At 48.1% G+C, this 26,492-nt stretch overlaps 1 protein-coding gene across 1 annotated transcript in view; it reads right to left on the bottom strand.

Moving 5' to 3' along the window:
* SLCO3A1 (solute carrier organic anion transporter family member 3A1) overlaps positions 1-25,865 on the bottom strand; it is a gene marked incomplete in the record, with an annotated part of 298,673 nt that extends 272,808 nt beyond the window's left edge. The window contains 1 exon segment of the mRNA XM_033100074.1: positions 25,655-25,865. Within this exon segment, the coding sequence (XP_032955965.1) occupies positions 25,655-25,834 (180 nt within the window).
* Positions 25,866-26,492: the final 627 nt, after the last annotated feature.

Raw genomic sequence — 26,492 nt, 5'->3', positions numbered from 1 at the left:
ATATTCAGAGCATGTGGCTGTTCACAGCAGGGACCTACCCAAACTGCCTGCTGGGGATGGAATCAAGGACAGAAAACGATGCGCACGTTCAGGGGCCATCACGGCAGGTTAAGGGGTGAAATCTTACGGAAGCTAGAAACCAAGCAGAAGCCCATTCTAAGCACCAGCAGAGGACGGTGGGGGTTCCAGACTTCTACCGATGCTCAGAGAAGTGTTCCCTTTCCCCTGACATATGATTTCGGACACACTGGTGGTGGCTGCTAGAAGAAAGAGGAGACACAGGACCAAGGCAGCTTGGAGAAGGGCACTCTGGTCTCGGATGTCCTGTGCCTCCTGACCTCTCAGCTCACTCAAGGAGAAGCCAGCGTGGCCCTCCGGCCTTCAAGAGTGGTCTCTGGGAAGGCAGCCCTGGAGCAGGGGCAAGGCAGAAAAGGCACAGGGTGTAGAATCACATCATGGGAAGCGATGGCCGCCGCCGTGATAGCTTCGGATGGTGCACTCAGGGACGTTACCAACAGGATTCTGCTTCAGGAACAGGTGGACACAAACGTTCTGAACACAAACCAGTGCAACACATGAAATAAATGATCAGGAGAGTAGCAATAATGTGTAACAGGCTCACTGCAGCAATTACTAAGAGGTCTCAATCACAACCTGGAATTCATAACCAACAGAACTGTTAAGTGTGTGTAACGGCATAAACAAGGTAATTACAAATAACTGACGGGGAATCCCCCTACAAACACGACTGCTCTGTGCGAGGAAGTGCAAAGAGACAGAAAGGTGACAGTGTGGCAGCTTCTAAATGACCCCGTGAGCCAAAGCGAGGAGGTCCCAAAACCAGAGCAGCAGGACCAGGCAGCGACTGGACGTCCTGACCCCAAACACGCACCATCGCTCCTGAGAAGCCGAGGGTTTCTGACATTCCCTACGGCGCCGCAGCTGACAGCGTGAAAAGGCAAAGCAAAAAGAGGCAGGATTCTCGGGTCTCCGTACCAAGTGTCTCTTTTCACTGTCAGGATAAGTGGACTTTGCAAAGCAAGCCTCCAGGCACCCAGTGAAAGTGAAACCCAGACCATTTCCTGCCAACTGTACAAAAAAAAAAAAAAAAAAGGAGTGGGGAGTTGTTTCATTATCAACCAGCCTCCAAGCGCCTTGGCAACCTGAAGATTACGACGAGCTGATAGAAAGGTCTGGCATCTGAACAGCTGGAGCACACGGCCCCTTCCCAAGGCCTCGCCGCCCACCTCTCCGTTTACAGCGGATGGCGCCAACTGTACCACACTGCTCCGTGGCCGCGGGCCCATCTGCACTCCCCAGGCACCGAGAGTGCAGCCCGGCCAACTTCTCATAGGACAGGGTTGTGTTACAGCTCCCTGGGATACCAGGTGACACGAACTGCAACGAAAATTCTAGTTCTTTCTGGCTTTGATGGAGTTATGCTTTTTGCACATATTCAGTACGATCAGAGTGGGGCTGAAAGGTCATGGGAGGGGAAGGTCACGGAAGTGGAAGGCGGAAATGGCCCCATGCGTCCCGTATTAGTAAGTTTCACCTCTCTGCTTGATCATTCATTCATTCAATCATTCATTCATCCATCAAACATTTACCAAACACTACCATGCCCTCAGTCCTGAACTGAGAGCTGTGAGCGCAAATATAGGCCCATGCACAGCTGCAACAAAACATTTAAAGGATGTGAATGGTTTGTCCCCCACCCCACTCAGCGAAGGCAGGTCCCAGATGTGTGCTTCAGCAGGTCCTGTCCTCTCACTGGGCGTCAGTCCTCATGTGTCCTCTCCTTGTCCATGGATCTCACCGACACTAAGCGCGATTTCAGTCTGAGCATTTTTCATACAGCATGACCCCCGAACGCACCACTTACCTTCTAGGCAAGTGAGGAATGGCCTTGGGTAATGTCCCAGCCACACACAATGTTACTGGCCCAGGCTGTTCTGGCACCGAACTCCCCGGTAAAAGGCAACCATACTTCAAGGCACTGATCTCATGAGTTTTACGTTAGAATAGGGTCAGGTGTAAGAGAGGGTCAGGGTCAGGTACCCCAAGAGAAGGGTGCCTAACTTGGCCAGGGAGATGCAGGGACGGTAAGCAGGGAGGGGGCAGGGTTCCCCCACTCTAGCATGACATCCCAGGTTAGTGCTAGAAGATGACGAGGAGATTGCCAGGCAAAGTAATCACGTTGCTGAGGTTCAGAAAATCGTCTCCAAGAGTCTGGGCCAAAGGCGCAAGTTTCTGTTTCCCTTACGGGGAGTCGGCACAGGCTGCTTATTTCCCACGGGACTTGGACCCACTGTTCAGCTCAGACAGAAAGTCCCAGTTTCTGATCAACAGCTGCTGCTATGAAAAGCTTCCGATCCAATACACGCAGCTTCTCTGAGTGGCTTTTAAACCCGCAATCTGGATGTTAAAAACCCTTCCTTTCTTTAGGTCAATAGCTTAAACAGCAGGGGATAAGGGGGGAGTCTGTGGAACACATGAAATGCAGGGTAAAGAAAAGCCTTTAGAGGGAAGGAGGTGTCTATTCGCTGGATCCATGAGCTCAGGTGTGATGAACCTCAAACCGGAAACACAGATCTATGGCTAGTACTCCGACAGGATCTTGGTGTTTCAATTTTATCATGTGACCAATAAAACAACCCTGGGGCCAAGTTTTTAAAAGGCCAAGTGGAACACTTTTCAAAATGAAAACCAATCAGTGAGACGAAGGAAACGATTCCCCCGCAACCTGTGTCCAGAACGAGAATTCAGGTTTTCATCATCCCAAAAGGGTGTTTTGGGGCCAAGCAGGCTGAGCAGCTGGTGTTACAGCTCCTTTTATCATTGGTGTTTCAGGAAAGGTATGTTCTTCTGAGATGCAGGCGCTTCAAGACAGGGCAGAAAGCACACAGTGCTTCCCTCCCCTCTGCAAGGACGGCAAGTGTCTCAACACCAAGGCTCGGCCTGAAAGGAGACACATCACCACGATAGCCAGCTCTCCTGGGCTTTGGTCGGCTCTCTCCCCCTCATTCCTTCCTTCTAAATAATGGGGGCCTTCCTGCTTCTGGAGGGAGAGAGAGTGCAGGACACAGGTATTGGATGCTTTTAAAGTGCTCCCCAATTCTGTCCTGTTGGGGCCCCATGAACTGTCTCCAAGTACTTCTGTTTAAAAGGATAAACACAATCCATTGGCCCTCAAGGAGCAAATGTTAAACTAACGATGTCACATCCATAGTAGTAGTATGGAATACTACTCAGTGATAAAAAGGGAACAAATTGCGGGTAGATGCAACAATTTGAATGGATCTCCAGGGATTTGTGCTGAGCGAAAAAAAGCCAATCTCCAAAGGTAGAATGCGGCACAATTCCATTTATATAACATTCATGAAATGGCAAACTACAGAGATGGAGAACAGATGAGGGAGGTGGTTGCCTGGGGTTAGGGAGCAGGTAAGACAAGGGCAGCAGGAGGGATCAAGGTGACGGACCTGTTCTAGACCTTGATGTGGTGAGGGCCACGTGACTACATATCTGATGGCCTTGCAAAGAATAAATACACATAACACACAACTAAGTGCCCAAGAAGCTGGGGAAATCTACCAGTGGGTTATCTGTATCCAGGTCAATTTCCTGACTGCAGTATTGTACTATAGTTCTGCAAGACGTTACTGGGTGGAGGGTGGTCTGGGCACCTTTTTGGTATTGTTTCTAACATTCGCACGTGACTCTACAATGATCTCAAAATTAAAAGTTAAAAAATAAAATTAGCACGTTGAAGGAGAACACAGGTCAGCTTCATTCAGACACGCTGCATAGCTCCCTGAGGGACCCAGGTGCCCACAGTGGGACGCGTCATGCCAGCTCTGCTGTCACACACACGACTGCAGTCACACACATCTCCTTCGGAAGCCTCTGAGACCACTGGCACCTCCTCGGGATCTTGGCAAGAGTTCACTTGCACATCAGAATGAACCAACCACAGCCTGGAACACGAGCGTCACTCAGAAAGCCAAGGACCTCTTCCAGAACAGTATTTTCAAAGGAGAAGAAGGGACCATTACTTAGAGAGGGAAGTCTATGCATCTATAGTTACCTGTGAGCCCTGGACAGGTGGCACAATTATACGAATCCTCCACCTTCCTTTTTCTTTCCTTTGTACTTTTTTCTTAATGTTCAGGCATATTTTTGTTTGCAACCTAAAAAGCACACAAATGCTGCCTTTTGTTCCACGCACACGCAGCACGCTAGCTTAATTGTACAGCACAGAAGCTCACCATTCTCTCAGACTCATAATTTTCCCCAAGTGTAGTGTAAATTTCAAACCATTAAATAAAATTATTTTAAACGGTCCTTGCACATGTGACTAACTCTCACCCCCACCAATGACATCACTGTCTCTATAGTAACTAATGTACTTTAAAGTGGAAAATGCAGATGGTGGCTTTCAAAAAAAAACAGCAGACAAAGTGATAGAAATGAAGCATATCACAGTGTCAGTGGTGACGTGGAATGTACCTGTCTTATGGGGTGCCAGCTCAGGGACAACCAATAAATATTTTAGTAGGACCCTTATGCAAACAGATATTCTATGTAACAGGGGCCTATCAAATGATACGATCACGTCTGGACACGACTGCCCAATTCAATGCATGTGTGTAAAAGTGCGTGTTCAACATCACAGGTACAGATCATAGGTTGATTTTCAAAAGAAAGTGATGTTTGTTTTATAGTGATGCTGTAAGTTTGCCTCACTGAGAAGACCTATTTCAGAAATATCTGAATGTCAGGTAGAAAGAATGCAACTACTCACAGGAGAGAAAAATGGAAAAAAATACACAGGTAGAGAGCGGGGGGGAAAGACTTAATTCTTAGTTCCTAAGTGTAAGAAAAAAATTGCAAAATCTCCAGGAAATGCAACAGTTCTTTCTTTTATCATAAGGTCTTTCTGATGAAGCATGGGTACTTTTTCTGCTACTGTAGGTATTTCAGGGTTCAGATGTTGGAGAATGAAGATTTTTCTGGACGTGAAAATCCAGGCTCTGAGTTGCAAGGAAGGCAGCTGGGCGGTGACAATTCCAGATGGTTTGACACAAAACTAGAGTCTGGTTTTAAAATATTACAGAGTATTTGATCTGTCCCTGTCAAAATGTCATTCTTAACATTGAACATTTAATATACTTAACAGAAGCTTCAAAAAGTGTCACCATTTAGCCTCTATGCGGTGGGAGCCAATATTGAGGAAACCGTGAGATGACACCTCATCATACAAGCACCCAGTGAGCTGTTTTCTTCCCATGCCCTTTGGCTATTCCCAAGGACTAGGAAGTCACGTGGAGTCGTGGAGCCCACTGAAAACGCCCATATCCACACCCTGCTTAAGAGCCCCAAGGTGATGGTCTCGTCTCTGCGACGCTCGGGTTTGTCCCATTTTATCAGCACTGTTTTCTGTGTTTCAGTAAAGCTCGAGGATAGAAATCTCTGTGCGGCCCTCCCACCTCGTGCTGGGAGGACGGGGCAGGGGCCCCAGCCACACACCTTCCTCCCTGACTTCTGGCCGTGTGCTCAGACCAGACGACGGATAGGTCCCCAATGGCTTTGAGGCTCACTGAGCTACTCTCTTCCTAAAACACCTCTTCCCACAGGCCACCCCACTTTCTGCAAACACCTACCATGACTCCTTTCTGTATATCAGACTGAGTCTAGAAGTCCAGGCCTTCCCTTACCTAACTTCGACCTCCACCCGAGGAGGCCATCCTCCTTCCCCTTCTCAAGGGCCACAGATATCCTTCCTTCCTCTTCTTAGAACACACCTGCCCCCACTGCTATGAACCCTGCTTTTTCTGTGGGATCCACTTCCATGTTCTCCTCTTTCCCATCTCCACAAAGGGACTTTTTACATTCAGCCACCCACACTCACTCTTTCCAGAATCTCAGCCATTGTTCTGATGTCACTTGCAAAGGGTGTGGGAAAAGCATCAAGAAGGAAGCCCCTTCAGAGCAGACACTCCTATGTCTCCATCACCTAGAAGAGTGTCTGGCAAACTGCGGATGCTCAATAAATAGGTCTTGAATTAATCTGGTAGCATCACAGAATACAAATATCTTAAACGTTTTAAGGGGGAGAGAGAGAGAAGATAGCAGGGCTTGATATCCACATGAAAAACATATACAAGAAGAACTGCCATCATCATTTCCAGGGGCTTCACACCAAATTAATTAAAACATTAAATAGTTATTTAAGTGGTTAGGAGACAACATAGAATAAAAGGGAAAGGATTCTTCCACCTCAGAATTAAATTTAATGCCTCAGATCAATAAAAACTGTCTTAAAGACCGGGGAATAAATCAAGTACTAGAAGTCATACATAAGAGGAAAGGACTTGAGGAAAAGTGGTCTGAGTCTGTCCAAGTGCAGAAGTAACTTATGGAAATGAGGCTTCTCCTTTAGTGCAGTTGAATCACTTCTATTTGGGTCGAGCAGCAGGACCCCAAACATATTTGCAAAAGTCAAATATCTATAATGAGCTGGCATAGTGCTCCTGGGCCAGGAATAGTAATAGAGGAAAAGCCTGTGATTCAGCTGCACAGCCCCCTCCACCAGAAACCAGAATCCACAACGGGGCAGCCTGAAGGAGCTCCCTACCGGGTCGTCTGGAAGGTGCCGTGCAAAACACAAGCAGGCCTATTTGTCTGACTGCCTGGGAGGGAAGACCCACAGTAGGAAACATCTGCAAGGCGTGTGTGTGTGTGTGGGGGGGGTCCTTTAGCACCACCGATGACCCAGCTAAGGTGCATCTGGGAGCACACATGCCTTTTGTTTCTGGGCACCAGCCTAAGACCAGCTGGCGACACCACCCAAAGGAAGGAGTCAGCCTTGGGCTGTGGGTCAATTAAGAGTGGGAAGACTGGGAAACACCACGCCGGGGCGTGAATGCTGAAGGCAGAACTTCACAAAGAGGCAGCAACATCTTATCTGGGGAGCCAGCACCCACAGATCAGAGACCAGATCAGGGGTCTGCATTCTTCTTTCTGGAAGATACAAGATAGTAAAGATTTTAGGCTCGGCAGGCCGTCTGGTCTCTGTCACGACCTCTGAGCTCTGCGGCTTGTGCAAAAGTAACCACCGACAATAAATACGTAAACAAACCAGCATGGCTGTGTTCCAAAAAAATTGGCCTCACGAAATCAGCCTGCAGGCCAGCAGGCTGTAGTTTGCTAGCCCGGCTCCAGAACCCTCTAGAACCCTCGTCACTGCTCTTCATCTGCAGATTTTTAGCCATCCCCAGTGTTTCGCCACAAACAAAACCCTCAAAGCCAAAAGGGCCTTAGAAACTGTCTTCTGGGACCCCTGGCAGGAGTGACAGCCAGAAAGAGGCGCGTGTACACTGAGTACACATGCCAGGCGCTGTCCTAGGCCTTTCCCAGGCGTCACCTCATTTCACGCTCACAAGGACCCTCTGAGATGGGTACACTTATCATCTCCAAGTTATGGACGTGAGGAATCAACCTAAAGTCGCGCATGAGGCAGGAGCTGTGGTTGGGATCCAGGCAGGCTCGCTTCAGAGCCAAGTTCATACCTCTGGATGTGTACTGTACACGGTGCCCACACCATGCCGGCTCGCCTGGGGAAAGACCTTGTCTCAAGAGAAAAGGACAGCAGGAGGCGCAGAGATCTGAGAAGTATCGTTATAACAGAAGGGCAACTGGGGTCCCCAACACGGAGTTGGAAATGGGGACAACACTGAAGGAGGAAACGAGATAATATGTGCCAAGTACAGCATTGGTGCCTGGCACACAGCAAACACCCAATCAACAGCACAGTTTATTATTACTGGTAACCGCATTAGCACCTACTCAGAATCTCAGCTTCGACCTCATCAGGTAAAAGGATGCTGTCAGGGATTGCCTGCCAAGGAAGCTACTGTCCCTTTCCCATGGGGAGGTGCGGCTGTCACTACGCACCTCAACCTGGTGATCGACCTTAGCATGCGAACAGGGGTCAGCCAGACCTTTTAACGTCAAGTACTTCAAAGAACCACTTACCAGCTTTCTAACACCATCACGCAAAACGTAAATGTAGTCAAGGAAAAACTGACCGCCCATGTACAGGACGTACAGAGAAGAGAGGACAAAACCACAGGAAATAATCAGATAAAGTCAGAATAGGGAATATTCTGTAGAATGTCCCATATAATGACTGGACTGACCTCTTCAAAAAGTCAACCACCACCTTTCCAAAAAGTCAACACAGTTGGGAAAAGCAGGGGCTTTATTCTAGACTAGAAGAGACTGAAAAGTTGCACACCCACGTTCATAGCACAACAGCTCAAAGGTGGGAGCCACCCAAGCGTCCCTCAGTGGATGAATGGCTAAGTGCCATGTGTCTACACTCACAATGGAGTACTACTCGGCTCTCAAACGGAAGGAAAGTCTGACAGGCCACAACATGAAGAAACCTTGAAGACACGCTGAACTAGATAAACCAGACACACAAAAACAAATATTGTATGATTCCACTTACAGGGGGTGGCTAGAGTAGTCAAAATCACAGAGACAGAAAGCAGGATTGCCCGGGGCTGGGAAGAGAGGAATGGAGAGTTATTATTGTTTAATGGGTACAGACTTCCAGTTTTTCAAGATGAGAAGAGTTCTGGAGATGGACGGTGGTGATGGTTACGTAACATAAATGTACTTAGTATCACTGAAAAATGTTAAAGATGGCAAATCTTACGTTATGTGTATTTTACCACACTAAAAAGAAAAAACAAAAAGAGACTAAGACATATAACAAATGAAATGCATGATCTTTAATTGGTTTGTGGCGGTTTAAAAAATAGAGTTCCTCCCATCAATAGACAGTAAGATAAAGAAACTGTGGTACATTTATACAATGGAGTATTGCTTGGCCATAAAGAATGAACTCTTACTATTTGCAATGATATGAGTGGACCTAGAGAACATTATGCTCAGTGAAATAAGTCAGACAGGGAAAGACAAATACCACATGATCTCATTTATACATGGAATCTAAAGAATAGAATACACGAACAAACTAATCAGAAACAGTCTCAGAGATATAGAGAAAAAACTGAGCGTTGCTAGCTGGGAGGGGGGTGGGGATGAGGGAGAAGGTGAGGGGATTAGAGAGCACAACGGGTAACTGCAATATTGCCACGGGGACACGAAAGGCAGTTTGCGGAATATAATCAATAATGTTGCCAAGATTTTGTAGGGTATCCGATGGACACTTGTCTTGTTAGAGAGACCACTTCATGGACGGTGTAGGTGCCTGACCACTGCACTGTACACCTGAAGCTGAAGCTGAATAATAATGAATGTCAACTATAATTTAATATATATATAGTCACAGGATGTGGAGTACAACATAGGGAATAGAGTCAGTGGAACTGTAAGAGCTACATACGATGCCAGAGGGGTAGTAGATTGGGGGAGGGGGGTTATCACTTTGTGAGGGATATAAATGTCTAACTATTACATTTTGTACACCTGAAACTTAAAAAAAAAAAACGGAGCATTCTGTTGATCTGACCCAACTAATTTTCTTAGTTCGTACACCTGAGAATCATGTATTTATTTTGCTGCTTACTGCTATATATATTTGAATAAAATATCTCCAAATATTTACAGAGATAAGCAAAAAAAAAAAAAGCAGAATTCTACAGACTGAGCTACGGAGCGCGCTAGAGATGCCAGCAGGAATGGCAATGGAGATATTTTGGGAACAGTTGGAAAAATTTGAATACATAGTGGGTACTAGTTGAAATTCGGTAACAGTTAATTTTGTTAGGAATGATGACAGGGTTATGATTTGATAGGGAAATTATTGCATTTTTATGGAGAGGCATGACGAAGTATTTCAGTGTGAGGTGTCCTCATTTCTATAATTTACTTTAAAGTGGTTAAAAAAAGGTTACACGTATATACGGTATTTGCGTGTATATGTATGTATGTGCATATGTATGAAGCAAGTATGCAAAATCCTAACAATTGTTCAATCCTAGGTGGTAAGTACATGGGTGTTCACTGTACTACAATTTCCATTTTTTTGTGTGTTGTTTTGTTTGAGAATTTGTAATACAGAATGAGAAATAAAAGTGGGGTACACATTCCCGCCTATCTCCCAGGGTTGCTGTGAGGCTGAAATGCCATAATCCACGGCAACATTTTGAGACCCATTACACATTCCACACACATAAGACAGCACTGGACCCATTTTTGTTTTTATGATAAAACTGAAACCCAAGATAAATAAATGACTCCCTACTTAGGAGTCTCTGGATAATTATCAAAATGTTATTCTTGGTAAGTCCTGTGGAACACTTTCTGAATCAGGTACATGTCATTTTGTACTAAGGTTTTGAAAAAGGACCATTTGTGGAAGAAGCCAACATTAATGGCACGGAACAGTCTGTAATTTTGTGAGGGTCGTTATGGCCGAATCATTACATAACGGCCCTCGTTTTGGAGTGGCTGGCTGTTCAGAGCAAGAATGCAGGTGAGGGCTGAGCGTGCAGGTAACAGCACGTGTGGAGCAGGGGTCCTGTGAGGGCACAAAGGTTCGTTTTCAGAGAAAATGCCAGAGAAAATGAAATTCACATCACCTGCGAATGCCATTTTGCACTCACGGGGAAGGGAGGGCTTTCCCCGCCCCCAATGAAGTCAACGTTCATTACATTTTCCCTCAGTTAAAAAAGAAAAAGAAAACAGAACAGTGTTCTCTCACAAGTAGTAACGTGTTCAAATGCTATCAAAACACCAAACATGCTTAAGTGTTCGAGTCAGTTGTAATTTCTTGAAGAGGTGTGGTCTGAGGAGAGAGAGGGGATTTTAGAGAAAGATAAAAGTGAGACACTCAGGATCAAACACTAATTGCATAAACTTGGGCAAGTTAACTTCTCTGAGCCCCAGTTTCCTTATCTGTAAAATTGAAATAATAGCATTTACGTCACGGCGTTGTTGTAAGAGTCGAATCAGACCATTTATGTACTTCCTGGCACCCGTACCCTGTTTCCCCGAAAATAAGACCTAGCCGGATAATCAGCTCTAATGTGTCTTTTGGAGAAAAAATTAATATAAGACCCGGTCTTATACAAGATATTATATATATATATATATATATATATATATATATATATATTATAATAGATATATAATATAAGACCGGGTCTTATACCCAGTATTATACTATGTTATGTTATATTATATTATACTATACTATATATTATATTATATTAATCATATCATATCATATCATATTATAGACCAGGTCTTATATTATAGTAAAATAAGACCGGGTCTTATATTAATTTTTGCTCCAAAAGACACATTAGAGCTGACTGTCGGCTAGGTCTTATTTTCAGGGAAACACGGTAAGACCCTCAGAAAAATGTCAGCTCCCCTCCCATCTCTGCAGTTGTGACCAGCCCCTTACAATTCTGAAAAGCAAAACAAAAAAGTAATGGGTCTCAAAACCCATTTGGATTTATATTAGCAAAACAAAGCTGTCAACAACCTACCATCCAGAAATAGGAGGATGAAATATAACGATACAGTGGAATATTATGCAACCTTTTAAAAACGGAGTAAGGACTTCTCAATTAAAATGTACAAACTTCCATACGAAACCTCCTTCTTCCCTAACTTAACAAAAAAGGGGGAAAAAATTAAAACAGAAATAAAATAATCACCAGTCAGAGAAACAAGAGAATGAACATGCTTGAGCACCATAAAATTCCTGCTAAGGAAAATGAAGGAAGATTCTAGAGCAGAGCAGATTGGAACGGTGGAGCCTGACTTAAAACCCTGTATCCACCAACCTCAGGGAGATGGTCCAGTGAATAAATAAAAAATCCTGAGAGGTTTTATTACTATCACCCCATTAAAGCCACCGTGAGAGGCATCCACACGCTCCTCTCTTCTGAATGGGGAACAGTGAAAACACCCACCGGGGACAAAAATGGGGAGAAGGCGGCCATGGACTGATTCTGACCCTCTTTGCTGGGAGGCAGAGTGAACTCGAGCCCAAGGCTAAAAGCTGTGGCCCCCACGCAGGAAGACCGAGTCCACCTAAAAGGTTCGGGAGCAAAAGCCACCAAGCCCACGTCGTCTACCAGGACTAGTCAGCATCCCGCACCCCACCTGCTACAGCTGCTTTGGATGTCTTCAGGCCACAGGAAGTGTGGACAGAAGCATAAAACCAGCCTCCAAACTGTATCTGGCTGGCAAAAGGGGACGAAGGCTTCCAATGAAGAAATCACCCACACCCAGAATAACAAAGGTCTGGGTGGACTCCTTCAGGCAAGGACCAAGCAGAAAAAAGCCAAAAGTATCTGTGTTTATCGGTACTGTCCAAATTGGCAACATATGCATTCCTGTGTAACAAGTAAAACAGTAAAGTCTTTATATTAATTAAAAAACAAAGCCACAAGCATGAACTTTAAGTTCAAGTTCATGGTAGAGCTAACTGATGTGGCCACACAGGGCTCTGGAGTCTGAGCCAGTACTTGGAGGGGCCATCTGTGGGCAGCAGGCGTGGTCCCACAGGCCGGAGGCGTTCTGGCTGGACTCCGCACGCCTTCTATACAAGCTCTGAAGCTCCAGTGCGACCAGCTCAGTAAATCCCCACCCCAGCCTCCCAGCCACGTCCTAGGAGCCAGTCAGCTCTGCTCCATGCTCGCTTCGCCCTGGACCCTCGTGATTCTTTCAAGCAGCAGTGCCCCCCTCTCAGCAGCTTGCCAAGCTTCTCGAGAACAGGCGGGGAAGTTTGAATGGCCTTCATCCAATTTTTAAACCGTAAACCACACGCCCACTTTTTATTTGGAGACATTTCCTGTGTGTGAACACAGTTTGTTCTGTTACCAGCTTTAAAGTTATCCAGAACTGAGATAGCCGAGGCCAAGCTTCTGTTACCAAAAAAAAAAAAAAAGGCAAATAGGATCGGACCTTTCCTAATTTTAGCTCATCTTACAGAAATCTCATTTGTAGATAACTCAAAACAGAGGTTGACTACAAAGGTGCCACTGTGTATGGATGCTACCGCTTCCCCCGCCCCGCCCCCAATGCCCCCATCCTGGTGAGCAAAATGTTCCAGGACAACCAGCATCCTTCAGCCCCGTGGCTACATCACACAAGGCGGCCATGCTCGCTTCTAGCAGAATCTGAGGATGCCCTGAAGTGGCCTCTCTCCGCATGCTGGCAGACTGGCTTCTAGCAGCATCTCAGGGCACCACTTCAAAGCCGGGGTGGGGGCGGCACAGATGGAAGCTTTGCCAGCGAGGTGCCGACAGCCCCTGCACTGCTGGCTTGAGCCGAGACTCCCCAGCGGCAGCCAACAGGCCCTGTGTGTGGCTGAGGCCCTGTGTTCCCGGCCTCCCCTTCTCCATCACAGGCTTCCAGATCCTGCCCCACCCCTGAGGAGAGCCCCCAGCCAACCTCCTTCAACACGAGCCCTGACATCTCATTCCTGCTGACAAAAAGCATCTCACGTCTGCAACCGTAAGTGTTCTCCTCACACACCCGGCCCAGCTCCAGCACCACCCCCACCTGATGTAACACTTTGCTTCTACAGTGGGAGACCACTAGTAACACAGTGGGACAGGCGGCAAGGCTGCAAGACTCGCTTGGCCAGGACCTGAAACAGTCTCATGAATGAGTAATTAATTTAAAAAGTTACAAACATGCCAACTCCCCCACTAGGACATATAAATTCCACGAGGGCTAAGAACACGCCTTACTCTATATTGCTCATGGCACTGAAGGAAGTTGTTGAAGTTAGTTTGGCAGAGATCAGGCTAACGTCTTTTAAAAGGAGCTTGTGTAAGAAATTCTGAAAATCCTGCAGCTCCCACCTCCACCCAAAAACACATGATGCGGAATGAGGTTAGAATACAGATGTCTGGTTCTCGCTTCACACGTCCCAGAACAACTCTGAGGTTGGCGGGCCCAGCGATGGTCTCTTTCAGTCTCGCCACATGGGACAGGGCTTTAGGGAGGAGACAGGAGCAGCAGGAAGATTTACAGGCAGGGTTCCTGTGAAGGAGTCCCAGGTGTAAAGGACGGGCGTGGTACTACGCACACACACAGACACACACAGACACACATGGACACACACGGACACACGGACAAAGACACATGGACACACACAGACACACGGACACACACAGACACACACACAGACACACGGACACGGACACCAACACGGACACACAATGTTCACCCGCATGGACTCTCCAACCAATGTCCCATAATCTTCTGACCTGAACCAAAACCCTAAAGAGGGCTAAGAGTTTCTCTTTTTCATTCTTCCTCTCCCTTTTTTTCTTTGTACCCCCAGACTATTTTAGGGTCCTCTGCTCTTCTTCTTTCCTGGCGTTATGGGTTGAATTATGTCCACCAAAAAGACATGTTGAAGTTGTAACTTCTAGTATCTGCGAACGTGACCTTATTTGGAAGCAAGGTGTTAGCAGACATAATCAAGGTAAGATGAGCGCATTCGGGTGGGCCCAAATCCAGTATGACTGGTGTCCTTGTAAGAGGAAGAGAAAGACACCAAGGGAAAATGCCATACGACCCCAGAGGCACACACTAAGCCAAGCACACTTAGCTTAGTGTGTGACTCTGCAGGCTAAGGAAAGGCCAACGATCAAGGGCCCCCACCAGAAGCTGGGAAAAAAAAAAGGATTCCACCCAGAGTCTCAGAAAAAGCGCAGTCCTGCCAACACCTCGACTTCAGCCTTCTGGCCTCCGGGACTGTGAAAAAATAGATCTGTTGTCCTATGCCACCCAGTCTGTGGTAATTTGTTGTGGCAGGCCCAAGAAACGAATACACCCCGTTCCTTCCTCCAGAAACACCCAGAGAAACACATTCATATTCAACCGCCTCACAGCCCAAGGAAACACGGTCAAAGTCACCTTCTCTTAACTATGCATCACATTTTTCTTTTCTCTAAGGGAAAAACCATGACCCGACACTGGTCTAACATCTAAGATACTGAAAATGTTCAAGAAGGACTCTACAGCCCTAGGAACGCCACAGAAGGAAAGGTTTAAATAAAATATGAAGACCTCAGGCCCCCGCTACTGCCACTCCCAAATAAAATACAAAGGCAGGAGCTGGAAGAAGGTGATTAACAGTGTGTGTGGCATGAACCTAGCATCAGAGTGACCCGGGCTGACACTCAGGAACACGCTCTCTCAGAGGTCTCACAGGCCCAGCTGTGACATCCTGCCAGGGCTGGTGAAGCGTGGCACTGCTGGGTCAGGGGCCAGCGGGGAGAGGCAAGAATAAAAGCAACGAACCGCCAGGAGGTGGCAAGGCGAGCTGACCCCCTGTGACCACCACGGCTCAGCTCACTCGGCACAGAGAAAAACAGCCAGCAAGGCAACGGACCTAAACACGAGAACACAGTTTCCTTCTTTGGGATCTAAAATGTTTCACCTGTCACACTGACTGGTCTCACCCTGATGACCTTGGGGGCCAGGAGCCCCTGAATTATTTTTAATTGCTGCTTTGGTACTATAATATTTTAAGTGACAAAAGCATTCTCCAATGAAATCCAAAGTATCAGTAGACAGATAAATGTATATACTTTTATCTTTCTGCTAGATTAAGGATGGGTATGACGCCCATTAGGGGAGACTGAGTCTATAAAAACAGCGGGGGGTGGGGGAGGCTGTTTCAAAAGAGTGAGAGAAATAGTGATTTTTTTCCCAAGGACTCACCAATACATTATTTTTATTTATATATGTTTATAATCATCATTTCCAAATATGAAACTCTTCCTGACCACTTAACTTCTCACCACTGTTGGCTAACGTGAGCTGGCTGGGCATGCGGTGGGGGCAGGGCTGAGGGGCACGTGGGTGGGGGATCGGGGGCGCTGCTCACTTGGGTAAGTTACTTAATTCTGTGCCCTGATTTTGCCCAAGATGAAAGGAACGAATACAGAGCTAGCACAATGTTATCTTTAAAAAGACTCAAGAACACGTCTTCCAGCGCAGGCCAAGGCCAATCTCGGGACACAGAGACAAGCCGCCAACTGGACAGTCGTTTCCGCCCGAGCATCCAGAGGCTCGCACGGGGCTGCATCTGGATTAAGCCCAAGCACTGTGAGCCCCACGCGCCTCTCTTAGCCCGCGCACAGCAAGGCGGACCCCCATCTGCCCCATCAACTCCAAGCTGCAAAGCTAGAACTGCTTGCCGACTTCTGGATCTATTGAGATGCATCTCCATGGACTGGCAAAGGGAAAAGGAAGGTGCTAATTTATGTTTTCTGTTTCCCTTTGGCTGGCACGTGAAGCCTCCCGACCAGCACTGGGGTGGCAGCAAACATTCTGCCCATTCAGCCCAGAGCCTTGCCCGGTATTTTGTGCATCGTGACAGGACAGGCCTGTCTGCAGCTCTTCTACATCAAATTCAACTGCCTCGTTTCCTTTAAGTCTTGTCCGCACAGGGCCCACGCTGGCCACTAAATGACCTCCTTGTCCACAGTTCAGGAGGCCGAAAATCTGAAATGGATTCTGTAGTGTTCTGTGCAGTATACCCCATCCCCCCAGCCCCGTGGCTGTGAGAAGAGGATGGTGTGATACGCCTCACGGAAACACATGCACGTCACACCAAACTAGAGAAAGTGCATTCCAAGTGTCGTCACAGCAGCGCTTCCGGAAATGAAATGGGCAAAAGATGGAGCCCACCCCAACGCACAGTGGTCGCCTTCCTTGGCGTCCCGCTGAATCTCACGATCAATCTCTCCTCAGTGGACCTCTGACCTCTGCAACCTTGAGAGTCTCGATGACCATAGACCCGGGACAGCTTATGCACCCCTGTAGAGAAGGGGGGCTGGAGTTCCAGGGGGTAACTCTCGGTGGATCTGTGGATCTACTTCAAACAATCCTGTGACCCAAAAAGCCAACAGAGAGATGAACTAATCAACACCTTTCTTGAGTTTACAGGTTGCATCAAAATAATTGAATCTTACATAATAAAAACACATGGGTCCATGCTGCTTAGAAAATTTTACCTTCATTAAAGGAATTCTTAGAGGCGCACACAAGATTTCAGGTCCAGTATTTTCGAGCTTATATAATCAGTCAGAGGGCAGCTTTCCAATTTCAACTTGCTTATGTTCAAGGTGGTAATTTATCAGTCTAATCAGCTAAAGACGGGAGCGCAGCGGCGTCAGAATGGGGAGCCAATCCAACAATTAGGGAAGTAGCATGCCTGTCTCACACAAGCCTTTTGCAAAGAGGGGAGGAGGGGAAGACAGGAGCATCCCAAGAACATTTTATAATCGTCTTTAATTGAACGACACTACGGGGACACTGTTCTCTCTACACCAACCGTAGGTAGAAATAATCATTCCTTCCTTTCTCAATTCCTGTAGCTGTGGGTAGGGGTTTACGGTTGTACATAGTCTGTCCACTGTTCTAGTATATTCCTGGGATCATTTGTGGAAAGCCTGCGAAGCTCCTTATTATTTCTGCTCACTCCACACACCCGGGAACTCAGGTGGCTATGACGTGATCACCACGGCAGACTTTCGACCTACTGGGAAAGGCTCAAGGGTAACCTGGACAGCCAGATGCATTACCCAGAGACCTGTCCCAAAGGGCAACTTGCCAGACAGGTTAGAATCTGCCACCACATAGTAGAGAACTCACATGTGGATGGATGGACGGACGGATGGACAGACAGACGCACACACAGAAGACCAAAGCGCATACTCCAGGCTTTGGAGTGGACCTGTGCTGCTGCAGGTAACTTTGACCTTCGGCCCCACCCCAGGGAAGCAGCCGTCACATCCCTGCCTGCATGGGTGCTTTGCGGCCATAGCCTGCTTCCAGGATCCTCAGCGCTCATAGCACAGATTTTAACGAAAACCAACACGAAGGAAACAAGACTTCCTCTTTACTGTCTGTACGCACTTTGATTCTGCGACCACTTGGGATCTAACATCTCAGAAGAAGAGGGTGTTGAAGAGGTCTTGCCATGGTATTTATGAAGGAAATCACGCAGGTAAATGGAAAGAATGGAAGCCACACCTTTCCTAACCCCCACCCTCACCCCCATTCAAAAAGTAGAACTAGTAGGACCTTACGTCGCCTTTGCTTTTAAATCTTTTCAGTGAGTACTGACTGGAAGTCATAAATGAAAACTTTTGTTTTTAAGTCCAGGAAAACTCTCACATGCAGCGACTGTATCTTAGGCACTGAAATAACTACTCCCTGTTTGAAGAGCGATGTCCCATCACTTAAGAAGCAGCTGGGTTGGGTACCATCATTTCTGTTAAAGGATGGAGCTGCTCAACTCTCTATCAGGAAGGGCGTTCCTTTTCAAAGCCACAAAGAAGAACCAAAATGAAGAAGTTGGAGATAGCCAACTGCAGGGACTGTGCCCACATCCAGTGGAACGTTTCCACTCTGTATGTTGTCACTGGAATGCCCAGAATGAAGGCTCCCCCCGCCTGCCCCCTGCACAGCTGCGGCAGCCGGAGCTCTGCAAAGCTGACAAGGTTCCTTCCTCGGTGAAGTCCACCTTCTCACTTGCGAACTCCCCAGAAAACACACACGGCAACGTGATTCACTGAGCAGAGCCCACCTCCCTCCCCATCCGTCCCGGGTACAGGTGTGACCCACAGGGGGTGGGGGGGAGAGAGCTGCTGCTAAAACTACAGATGGAAGAACAGTGGAGTGGCGTTGTGCAGAAGGTCATGTCCTAAACAGTCACCAGAAGCCGAGATGGGAGAATCCACAGGCAGGGACATCAGACGTCTCAAGAGCTCATTCATTTGCTCTGCTCCGGAGAAACCAACACGGTGAAAGATGAGGAATGTGCCCACGAGTGTGTCTACCAAGCCCTGTTTACCAGTGTGAGGGCCCAGGTGAAGGCCGCGGGTCCTGCACGAGACCTAAGCCCTTCCTGGCAGCCAGGGCTGACTCCCAGGTTGCACATCTTAGACAAGCCTGCCCAGAGGGGAGCATATGTCCACAGCATATGTCCCCTCTCCCCTTCTCCTGACACCCCAGCTGCCTTGAAGTGGCCACTTTTCATCTAGACAAGCTGAGCAAACTATAAGGGCCCAGATCTTTAATTCAGGAAACATTGCCCAGGCTTCACGTAATACCCATAATCCTCGGGTCCCGGATGGGGGCTTCCGCTGTGCCAAGGTCACCAACCAGGGTGATGTCATTATTGTTGAGGCAATTGCTGAATACTGTACCCTGTAAGAAGCACGCGATCACGTGTCCATTTATTTACGTCTCTCAACCATCTGTAAGATAAGCTTTATCTTTATACCCATTTTTCAGATGAGGCTCAGGTAAGTCAAGTCACCAGATGCTGCTGGTAAAGTAGTAAGTCCAGGTTCAAACCCAGGTCTTTTGACTCCAAGTCCAACACTCTTTGCGCTGCTTCTCAGCGGCTACCACCTAGAAGACTGCCCCAGTCTTCACCCTGTGGCCACAGACCAGACGACACATACCACGGGTCCCAGCCAGGCATCAGGGCACCTCCCAGCAGTCCCCGTGCCGTCCCTACTTCACCCACTTCTCATCGACTATAAATGGTCAAGACAATCATGATTATGGCGGGTTCCTCTCCCACATGACTAGTCATTTTTATAGCATTTTTAAAGAGAACATGGATGGCTGTATTTATAATGAAGGAATAAACGGAATGAGCAACTGGTGCTTAACTTATTTCTCACTTTTAAAAACTTCTTAGCTCCCAGACCAAAATGTTCATGCAGAATAAGAAACAACTAGAGTGTATAGTTCACTACACCAAAATCAAAGCTTGATTGAAATAGTTTTATTGCTCATTTGTTGGGGCTACAAACTTGTTATGTTTATAGTAAACATGTAGAACTGTATCATTCTTACTAATAACTATATTATTACTAATCGTATCGTTACTAATATTATCACCACCATAACTAATAATGCCTTGTAGTTATCAAGCCCTGTGTGCCGGTTACTGTTCAAAGTGTTTTACCTGCTCTGACTCAGTCCTCGGAGCTATGCTATGAAGGTAGGTAGCTTTAGGACCCCAGCTGTAAAGTGAAAAACAAAGGCACAGAAAGGTTAACTAATTGGCCCAAGGTCACAGAGCTGGTAAGGAAGGACACAGGAATGAATGCCAGATCTTCTGACACTCATCAAGTGAGCCGCAGCTGCCACAGGTGTTTGTCGCTCCCCACCTGGCAGTTTTAACCATTTAACTTGGAGTTCTAACCATTCAGCAGTACTGCCTCTCCTGTTGACCCATAAACACCTAGATTACATACGATGGAAGCGTCTCGTACCACATCAATTTCCGTAACCTATGAGCCCAAGTCAGTGCTCCCACGTTTTTCCCATTTATTATCTAGTAGATGCAGATATAGAAACAGAAAGTGAAAATAAAAGAGCAAGGATGCTGTCTTTTTGGCCTACAGGTTACCAAAGGCATCTCTAAGAGGGAATAAAATAGAGGTGACTTGTCTTCAGGGGAGTTCTAAACCCGTGCATAAGCCATGTGGTCAAAATCACCACTGAAATATCCCCTAACACCTTCCAAAAAGTACAACATACAACGTTTGGTGTATGTGGCCCTGTACAAGGACACGTAAAGATATAATGCACGCAGTAATGTACAGAATATACTAGAGCACATATACAAAATACAAGTGAGTGCAAGTGACGATAAGTCCTTTTCTCTACTGTGGAGGAATGCGGGTACTAAATGCAGTTAAATCTCTGCAAGTTAACTGTGTTTGTGAACTTGGAAGTGAGGTGTTACAGAAGTGTTGTTTATATGGAGCTCTATGCTCCATCACACCGAGGGTGAGCACCTTCTGCCACCTGCTTGCCCCTGGTCACCTGACAGGCCCCGCCCTCCTTGCCTGGCACCTCAGGGAGCCCTCCAGAATCCAAGGACCAAGGTCAGCTCAGCATGAGTCCTCCCTCCCACCGCCTCTGCAGGAAGCCTGGCACAGACCCCGAAACCAATGCCAAACTCTGCTCTATCTCCGTGACCAGCCAATAACACGTACAGAGCTGGTCTTGATTCAAGGCCTGCGTCTAGGTGAAATGAGGCTGTATCATCACCTTCGTTTGTTACATGACACTTACCTCCAGGCCAGGCCACTAAGCGAACCCAGCCCCTGAACAAGGCAGCACCTCAAAGCCGTGAACAGGGCAGTACCTCAAAGCCTGCTTTAAGATGAGCAAGAGAATGTCACAGACGCTGAGGAAACTCATCCAGCCTAGTAGTGAACAGTGCTGGTAGGGCAGCAGGCAAGAAGATAAGCTTAAATGCTAAGCAACTGATTAGCAAGGCACGCCACGTGCGGGGGCCTCTGGCTCACCGTCTTTATTAGAAGGTATGTAAAATTGAAAAGGGGGAGAGTTACAAAAAACTCAGGAAACAGGTCTTGCTCACTTTACAGCTCATTCAGTTAGTTTGTTAAACACAGAACAGAAAACCCCCAAAGAAACTAAGGTGTGTACACAGGGCTCATTGAAAGGAATTTTCAGCAATAAAATTTTCCCCTAAATAATTATTAGATGAACATTTTCAACCAAGCAGTACGGGGGATGGGAGGGGGAAACAGGGTAATTTTATTTCTTGCTACCTGGGGTTACATGGTAATTATGCAAATGGAAGGGAATTTGTCACTTTGAGTAACCAGAAGTGAGTAAAATAACTTGATTAAGTAAAATACAGTTGCCTTAGTCATCATACTAATTTGACAAGGACGTTAAAAGTGTCTCTCAGCTGTCTGCTTCTGGGTTAGATATACACAAACCCAAACCCATCTTCAAAATGATGCTTCTTTAGGAAAAAATAAATAAATAAAATAATAAATCCAGCAGTTTCACCTCACCCACTCATTGTAATGCCACTGAATGCGCTCAAGCCTAAAAAAAAAAAAAGTGACTATAAAGCAGTGAGATGGAACCTTGTTAAACACACTCAGTCATTCATTCTCACTACTACTCTGTCACCACAACCCCAGACTTATTCATAGTTTCTACATAACGCTACAGAGGGAAAGGCCCACCCCTGGTTCACAGGGACCACCTGTGTGTCCCACCCAGGCCTTTTTAAGTACGTGAGGGTCCATCCCCACTGCCCAGTGGTGGCAGAGGCTTTAATTTCCGGTACACGTCCTTATCTGCTCCAGCCTCAGTAATTTGATCACACACAGGAACTTCTCTAGGCAGCGCTACCCTCAGTGAATGGCTTCCAACACCTCGGTGAGGCTCCACAAAACACCAAAATGACTGTCTCGCGGTGCAGTTCCCATAGGCCTGTGCCTTCCCCAAATGGGCCAAGACTGAAGCAGATGCCACGACTTAAGCAGATGTTACATCCTGGCAAGGAGGTCATTTCAGACCGGAGACACCTGAAGCAAAGGCCCAAGTAGAAGAAAATTAGATTGTACTCGCGAACCTGCACACAGTGAGGATCAAACGGATCGGGTCTCTCTCTTACACTATTTCATAGCCTGTCGGTATAAGCGACGAGGAGAGAACATCTCTGGGATGTCACCTTGGCTTACTTAAAGCATGAGCTGCACTTCAAACATTCACAACAGTAACAGATTTCACACTCCACAGCTGGCACTCGGATTACCTCGTGTCAGTGTCCTTCTGTGTTCCCCTGGGAGACCTCCACACCCAGGCAAAAAGTTGCTGGTGACCAGCCTAGCTTAACAAGTGGCAGCTTTCTCATATGCGGGTACAAGACTTTCCACCCTGGGCAGGTTCTTAAAGGAAAACACACACGCATGCACGCACGCACGCACTCAGTCCTGCTTTTCAAAATTATTTTCAAATCACACACAACTTCCCGCTTCGGTTCTGCAGTTTGGAAGCCTCTACCAATGCCACTGAGGACACTGCAATCTGTCTTTTCAGAAAGAAAAGGAAGAAATGAAGGGAAGCCTCCAAATATTTAAAAAAATGGCATCTGGGAAGATGAAAGAAGAAGGTAGTAGCTACGTGGACTTTTAGAATCAAATAGGAAATAATGTCAGTGGCATAGAATTTGCAATCATATAGAACACACACCTTGCACACGGGCCCTGCGTATGCGATCGCCTACAAACACAGGTTCCCAGGTTTCCTAAGAAAGCCCAAGAGGAATTAAACGGGAGAAATTCGCCTTTCTTGCTAACATCCTGCAATGTTTCATTCTCAAATTATCCATAATGAAGTCTCACACAGCTGACGGAATAACGAACATTTTTATTCCACCTCCCAAACAACAAATGAAAACTCCCAAGTGGCCCACAAGAGCAAAACCCACAGCAAGCTGATTCAGTCAACCCTGGCAAGCAAACTATTTATTTTCATGAGCTTCAGATGGCAGCGCAGAGTCAAGGGCATCCAGGCAAGGCAGAGCCCTGAGCACCTTATGCCTCCACTCCCAGTAATCAAAAAGAATTCGATTTCCTAGGCCCGTCCTCTCCTGGGCCTCCACCTGCTTTCTGCCAGTCACCTGTTGACTTCTGTTACCCTACCCCTCTGAACCAGGCTTTCCACCAGCCCAGGCTGGAAGTGCTAGGAGGCTCCAAGCACCGGGAAGGAATTCCTCTGCCCGCCACTCACCTATTGTGGGATTCGTTGTCAACTTCCTGGGCCCTGGTGCCAGCCCTGCCTCTATTTATCCACCACTCCACCAGCCCTCTGTGTCTTGACTTTCTAAAGGAGCTTAGGCCACTCATCCGGTTGAGGCCCAGCTTCATTTCTTTCTAAAACTAAGCCCAGGCCTTATCATTCATGGTGTGAAAAGTTCTGGTGGTGTTGGCCACACGTAAATAATGGACTTTACCGAACAAAACTGATTTTGTGGCAAACACACGCTTAAATGGAGGGAACTGTTGATATACTAATTACTCTTTTACACATAGATGCCCTCGGTTAGGAATTACCCACTTTGCATATGCTACTGGAAAGTCCCACATATACTGGTTAACATGCATTTGCATCTTAGTAATACGTGCACCTATTTTAATATTTTAATAGTCAAATTCCCTCCAAGGAAGGTCTGATAAACTGACCCCTAAGACACGGTTTTCCCCTACCTCTAGAACTCCAAAGGCCACAGACAGTGTCTGTGTATATTTTAACTATAATATTTTAACTGTGTATATTTTAACAGCAAGTGTATATTTTAACTATAAAAAAAATACACATTATAGAACAAAATCCTACACAGAAAAGAAAATGTGTTTTTGGCCACAGGGTTCACCTGCAGCATACAAGTCATGCATGCACGGATACCAGGATTTAAACACCTTCCATCTCACCAGGAGCAAAGGAAAGGCATATGATTTTCAGAAACCCTGCACTCTGTCACCGGGAGCAGAGCTGAGCTTGAACAGGCCTCTGTCATAACCACATAACTGACTTTACCCCACATCACAGACCAAGCCTGCCTGTACTTCCCTCTGAGAGCAAGCCCCGAGTCTGAGGAGATGGTTTATGAGTGGTACAGGGCACCCAGCGTCTGGCCCTCATTAACTGTAAGCCACGGCCAGGAAGGAGGGATCAGAGGTACCGTCCGGAAGAGAGCGCAGTTCTATCTCTGGATGTGGTTATCCAGCATCCAAAATCTTGTCCAGTTCTATCTCCATCAAACTTGCTCACTAACACTCAAAGTCTATGACATCTGATTCTTGTTTCAGGTCAACAGTCAAGTGATGATTTAACACTATACACTCTGAAACATCTTCTCCTGTTCAGGCAGGACTGTGCTTGGATCTGGACGTGCCCTTTCTGGAACTCGAGTTGGGACCACCTGCGCGGGGTTGGAAAAAGCGGCAAAGTAGGGATTTGACAGTGCTGAGTCATTACAAGCTGTTTCCTCTGATCTGTTATGCATCCCTGGGCCGTTTGAGCACTAAGCTCCCCTTTCATAAGGCAAATGAAACACTCGAATGTTGCGAAAAATGATGCAACCCCCTTGTGGGCGAGAACCCACGGTGGGGAATTTAGGTCCACGAGTGGGGAGCAGGAACTACACAAACTCGCAACGGCTCTCCAGGTACTGTTAACTTTATTCCAGACGCTGAAAGACGGCTATGGGGATACGGAGCGGGAAGCGTCGCCCCCCAACACCCCCCTTCCACACACACCCAGTCCTGGTTCAGATCAGGCCACACTCGGGAGCATTTTACTCTAAGCTGTTAAATCCCCCCATAATTGGAGGGTGGAGAAGGCGCCCGGAGAAAATGATGCATAATGGATTTGTTCTCGAGGCGGATGGAATGGAGGGGAGAGGACGCAGGATGCTAACTGGCTTTTCCTCCCATGTGCAGGTCACCTGAAACCCGCTCTGCCTTCCCCTCTAAGGGGGCTCCTCAACTCGCCCTCAGGCTGCGCTTTCGAGGGGGCGGAGGAATGGTTTCACGCCCACCCGCCCGCCGCGTCTGCTCCCCTGGCCCCCAGGCCCCGCCAGCCGCGCAGCCAGCTGCCGGCACCCGCGGTCCCGCCAGCTCCCGGCTCCCGCGGCAGCCGCCTCTGCACCAGTCGCTAACCTCCTCGCCCGCCGAGGTCACGCCCGCCCGGCCCCCTCCTCGTGCCCGCCCGCCTGCCGCCCGGCGCCCGGCTGGGGAAGGGGCCCCGTGGCGGAGTTGGCGCAGGGACTCACCAGGTAGGCGCCCACCGTGCCCTGCGCCAGCATCAGGGCGCACTCGGACACCAGAAAGATCTTGATGTTGGAGAAGCAGGACGCCTTCTTTTTCTTCTTCTTGTTCCTCTGCGCCTCGTCCCCCTGCAGCTCGCCGCTCCGGCCGCCGCCCGACGAGCCTCCCGGCTTCTTCCCCTGCATCCTTTCCCCCCCACCGCCGCCGCCGCTCTCCCGCTCGCCTCGGGTGTCGGGGCCGCTGCCGGGCGGGGGTGCGTGCTGTCCCCGCCCCGGGCCCGCGCCGGCCGCCCCCGTCCTGTCGGTGCTGGAGAGGTGGAAACACAGCTCCCCGCCGCTGCTGCTCGCCCCCTGCCTCCTCCTCCTTCTCTCCTCCGCCCTCCCCTCGCCTCCTCCTCCGGCTCGGGCTGTGCCAATCACAGGGGCTCCTCGCGCGGCCCGCGGACGCCCGCCGCTGCCATCGCCGGCTTCCCCTCGCCCGCCGGCCGCGCCTGCCCTCGCCTTCCCTGCCTCTACCCGGGGGCCCGGCCCCTAGATGGCGCTGCGGCGCACGGGGCGCCCCCGCGGTCGCTGCGTGGTACTGCAGGCGGAACCCGCGGCGCGGAGACGGGGTGCTGAGGCGACCCCGCGGGGCGGAAACCTAGTGCTCAGACTTCGGCGAGCGTCTAACCGGAGGGGAGGGGCTGTTTCTACGAAATGAGAAGACACCGAGTCCTCAGAAAGGGGTTGACACGCTCTCTCGCCTCCGCCCGCGTATTGCTGAGGACAGATGTTGTGCTCTGGGGCTTAGGAGGTGCCAGAGGTCAGAGCTGCCTGAGGCTCTGCAGCCTGCCGGCCTCTGCTC

The sequence above is a fragment of the Rhinolophus ferrumequinum genome, chromosome 28 (assembly GCF_004115265.2).
Source record: "Rhinolophus ferrumequinum isolate MPI-CBG mRhiFer1 chromosome 28, mRhiFer1_v1.p, whole genome shotgun sequence".
Lineage (NCBI taxonomy): Eukaryota > Metazoa > Chordata > Mammalia > Chiroptera > Rhinolophidae > Rhinolophus > Rhinolophus ferrumequinum.
Note: the sequence above shows the minus strand (reverse complement) of the source record. Positions and strands in the feature narration are given on the sequence as shown.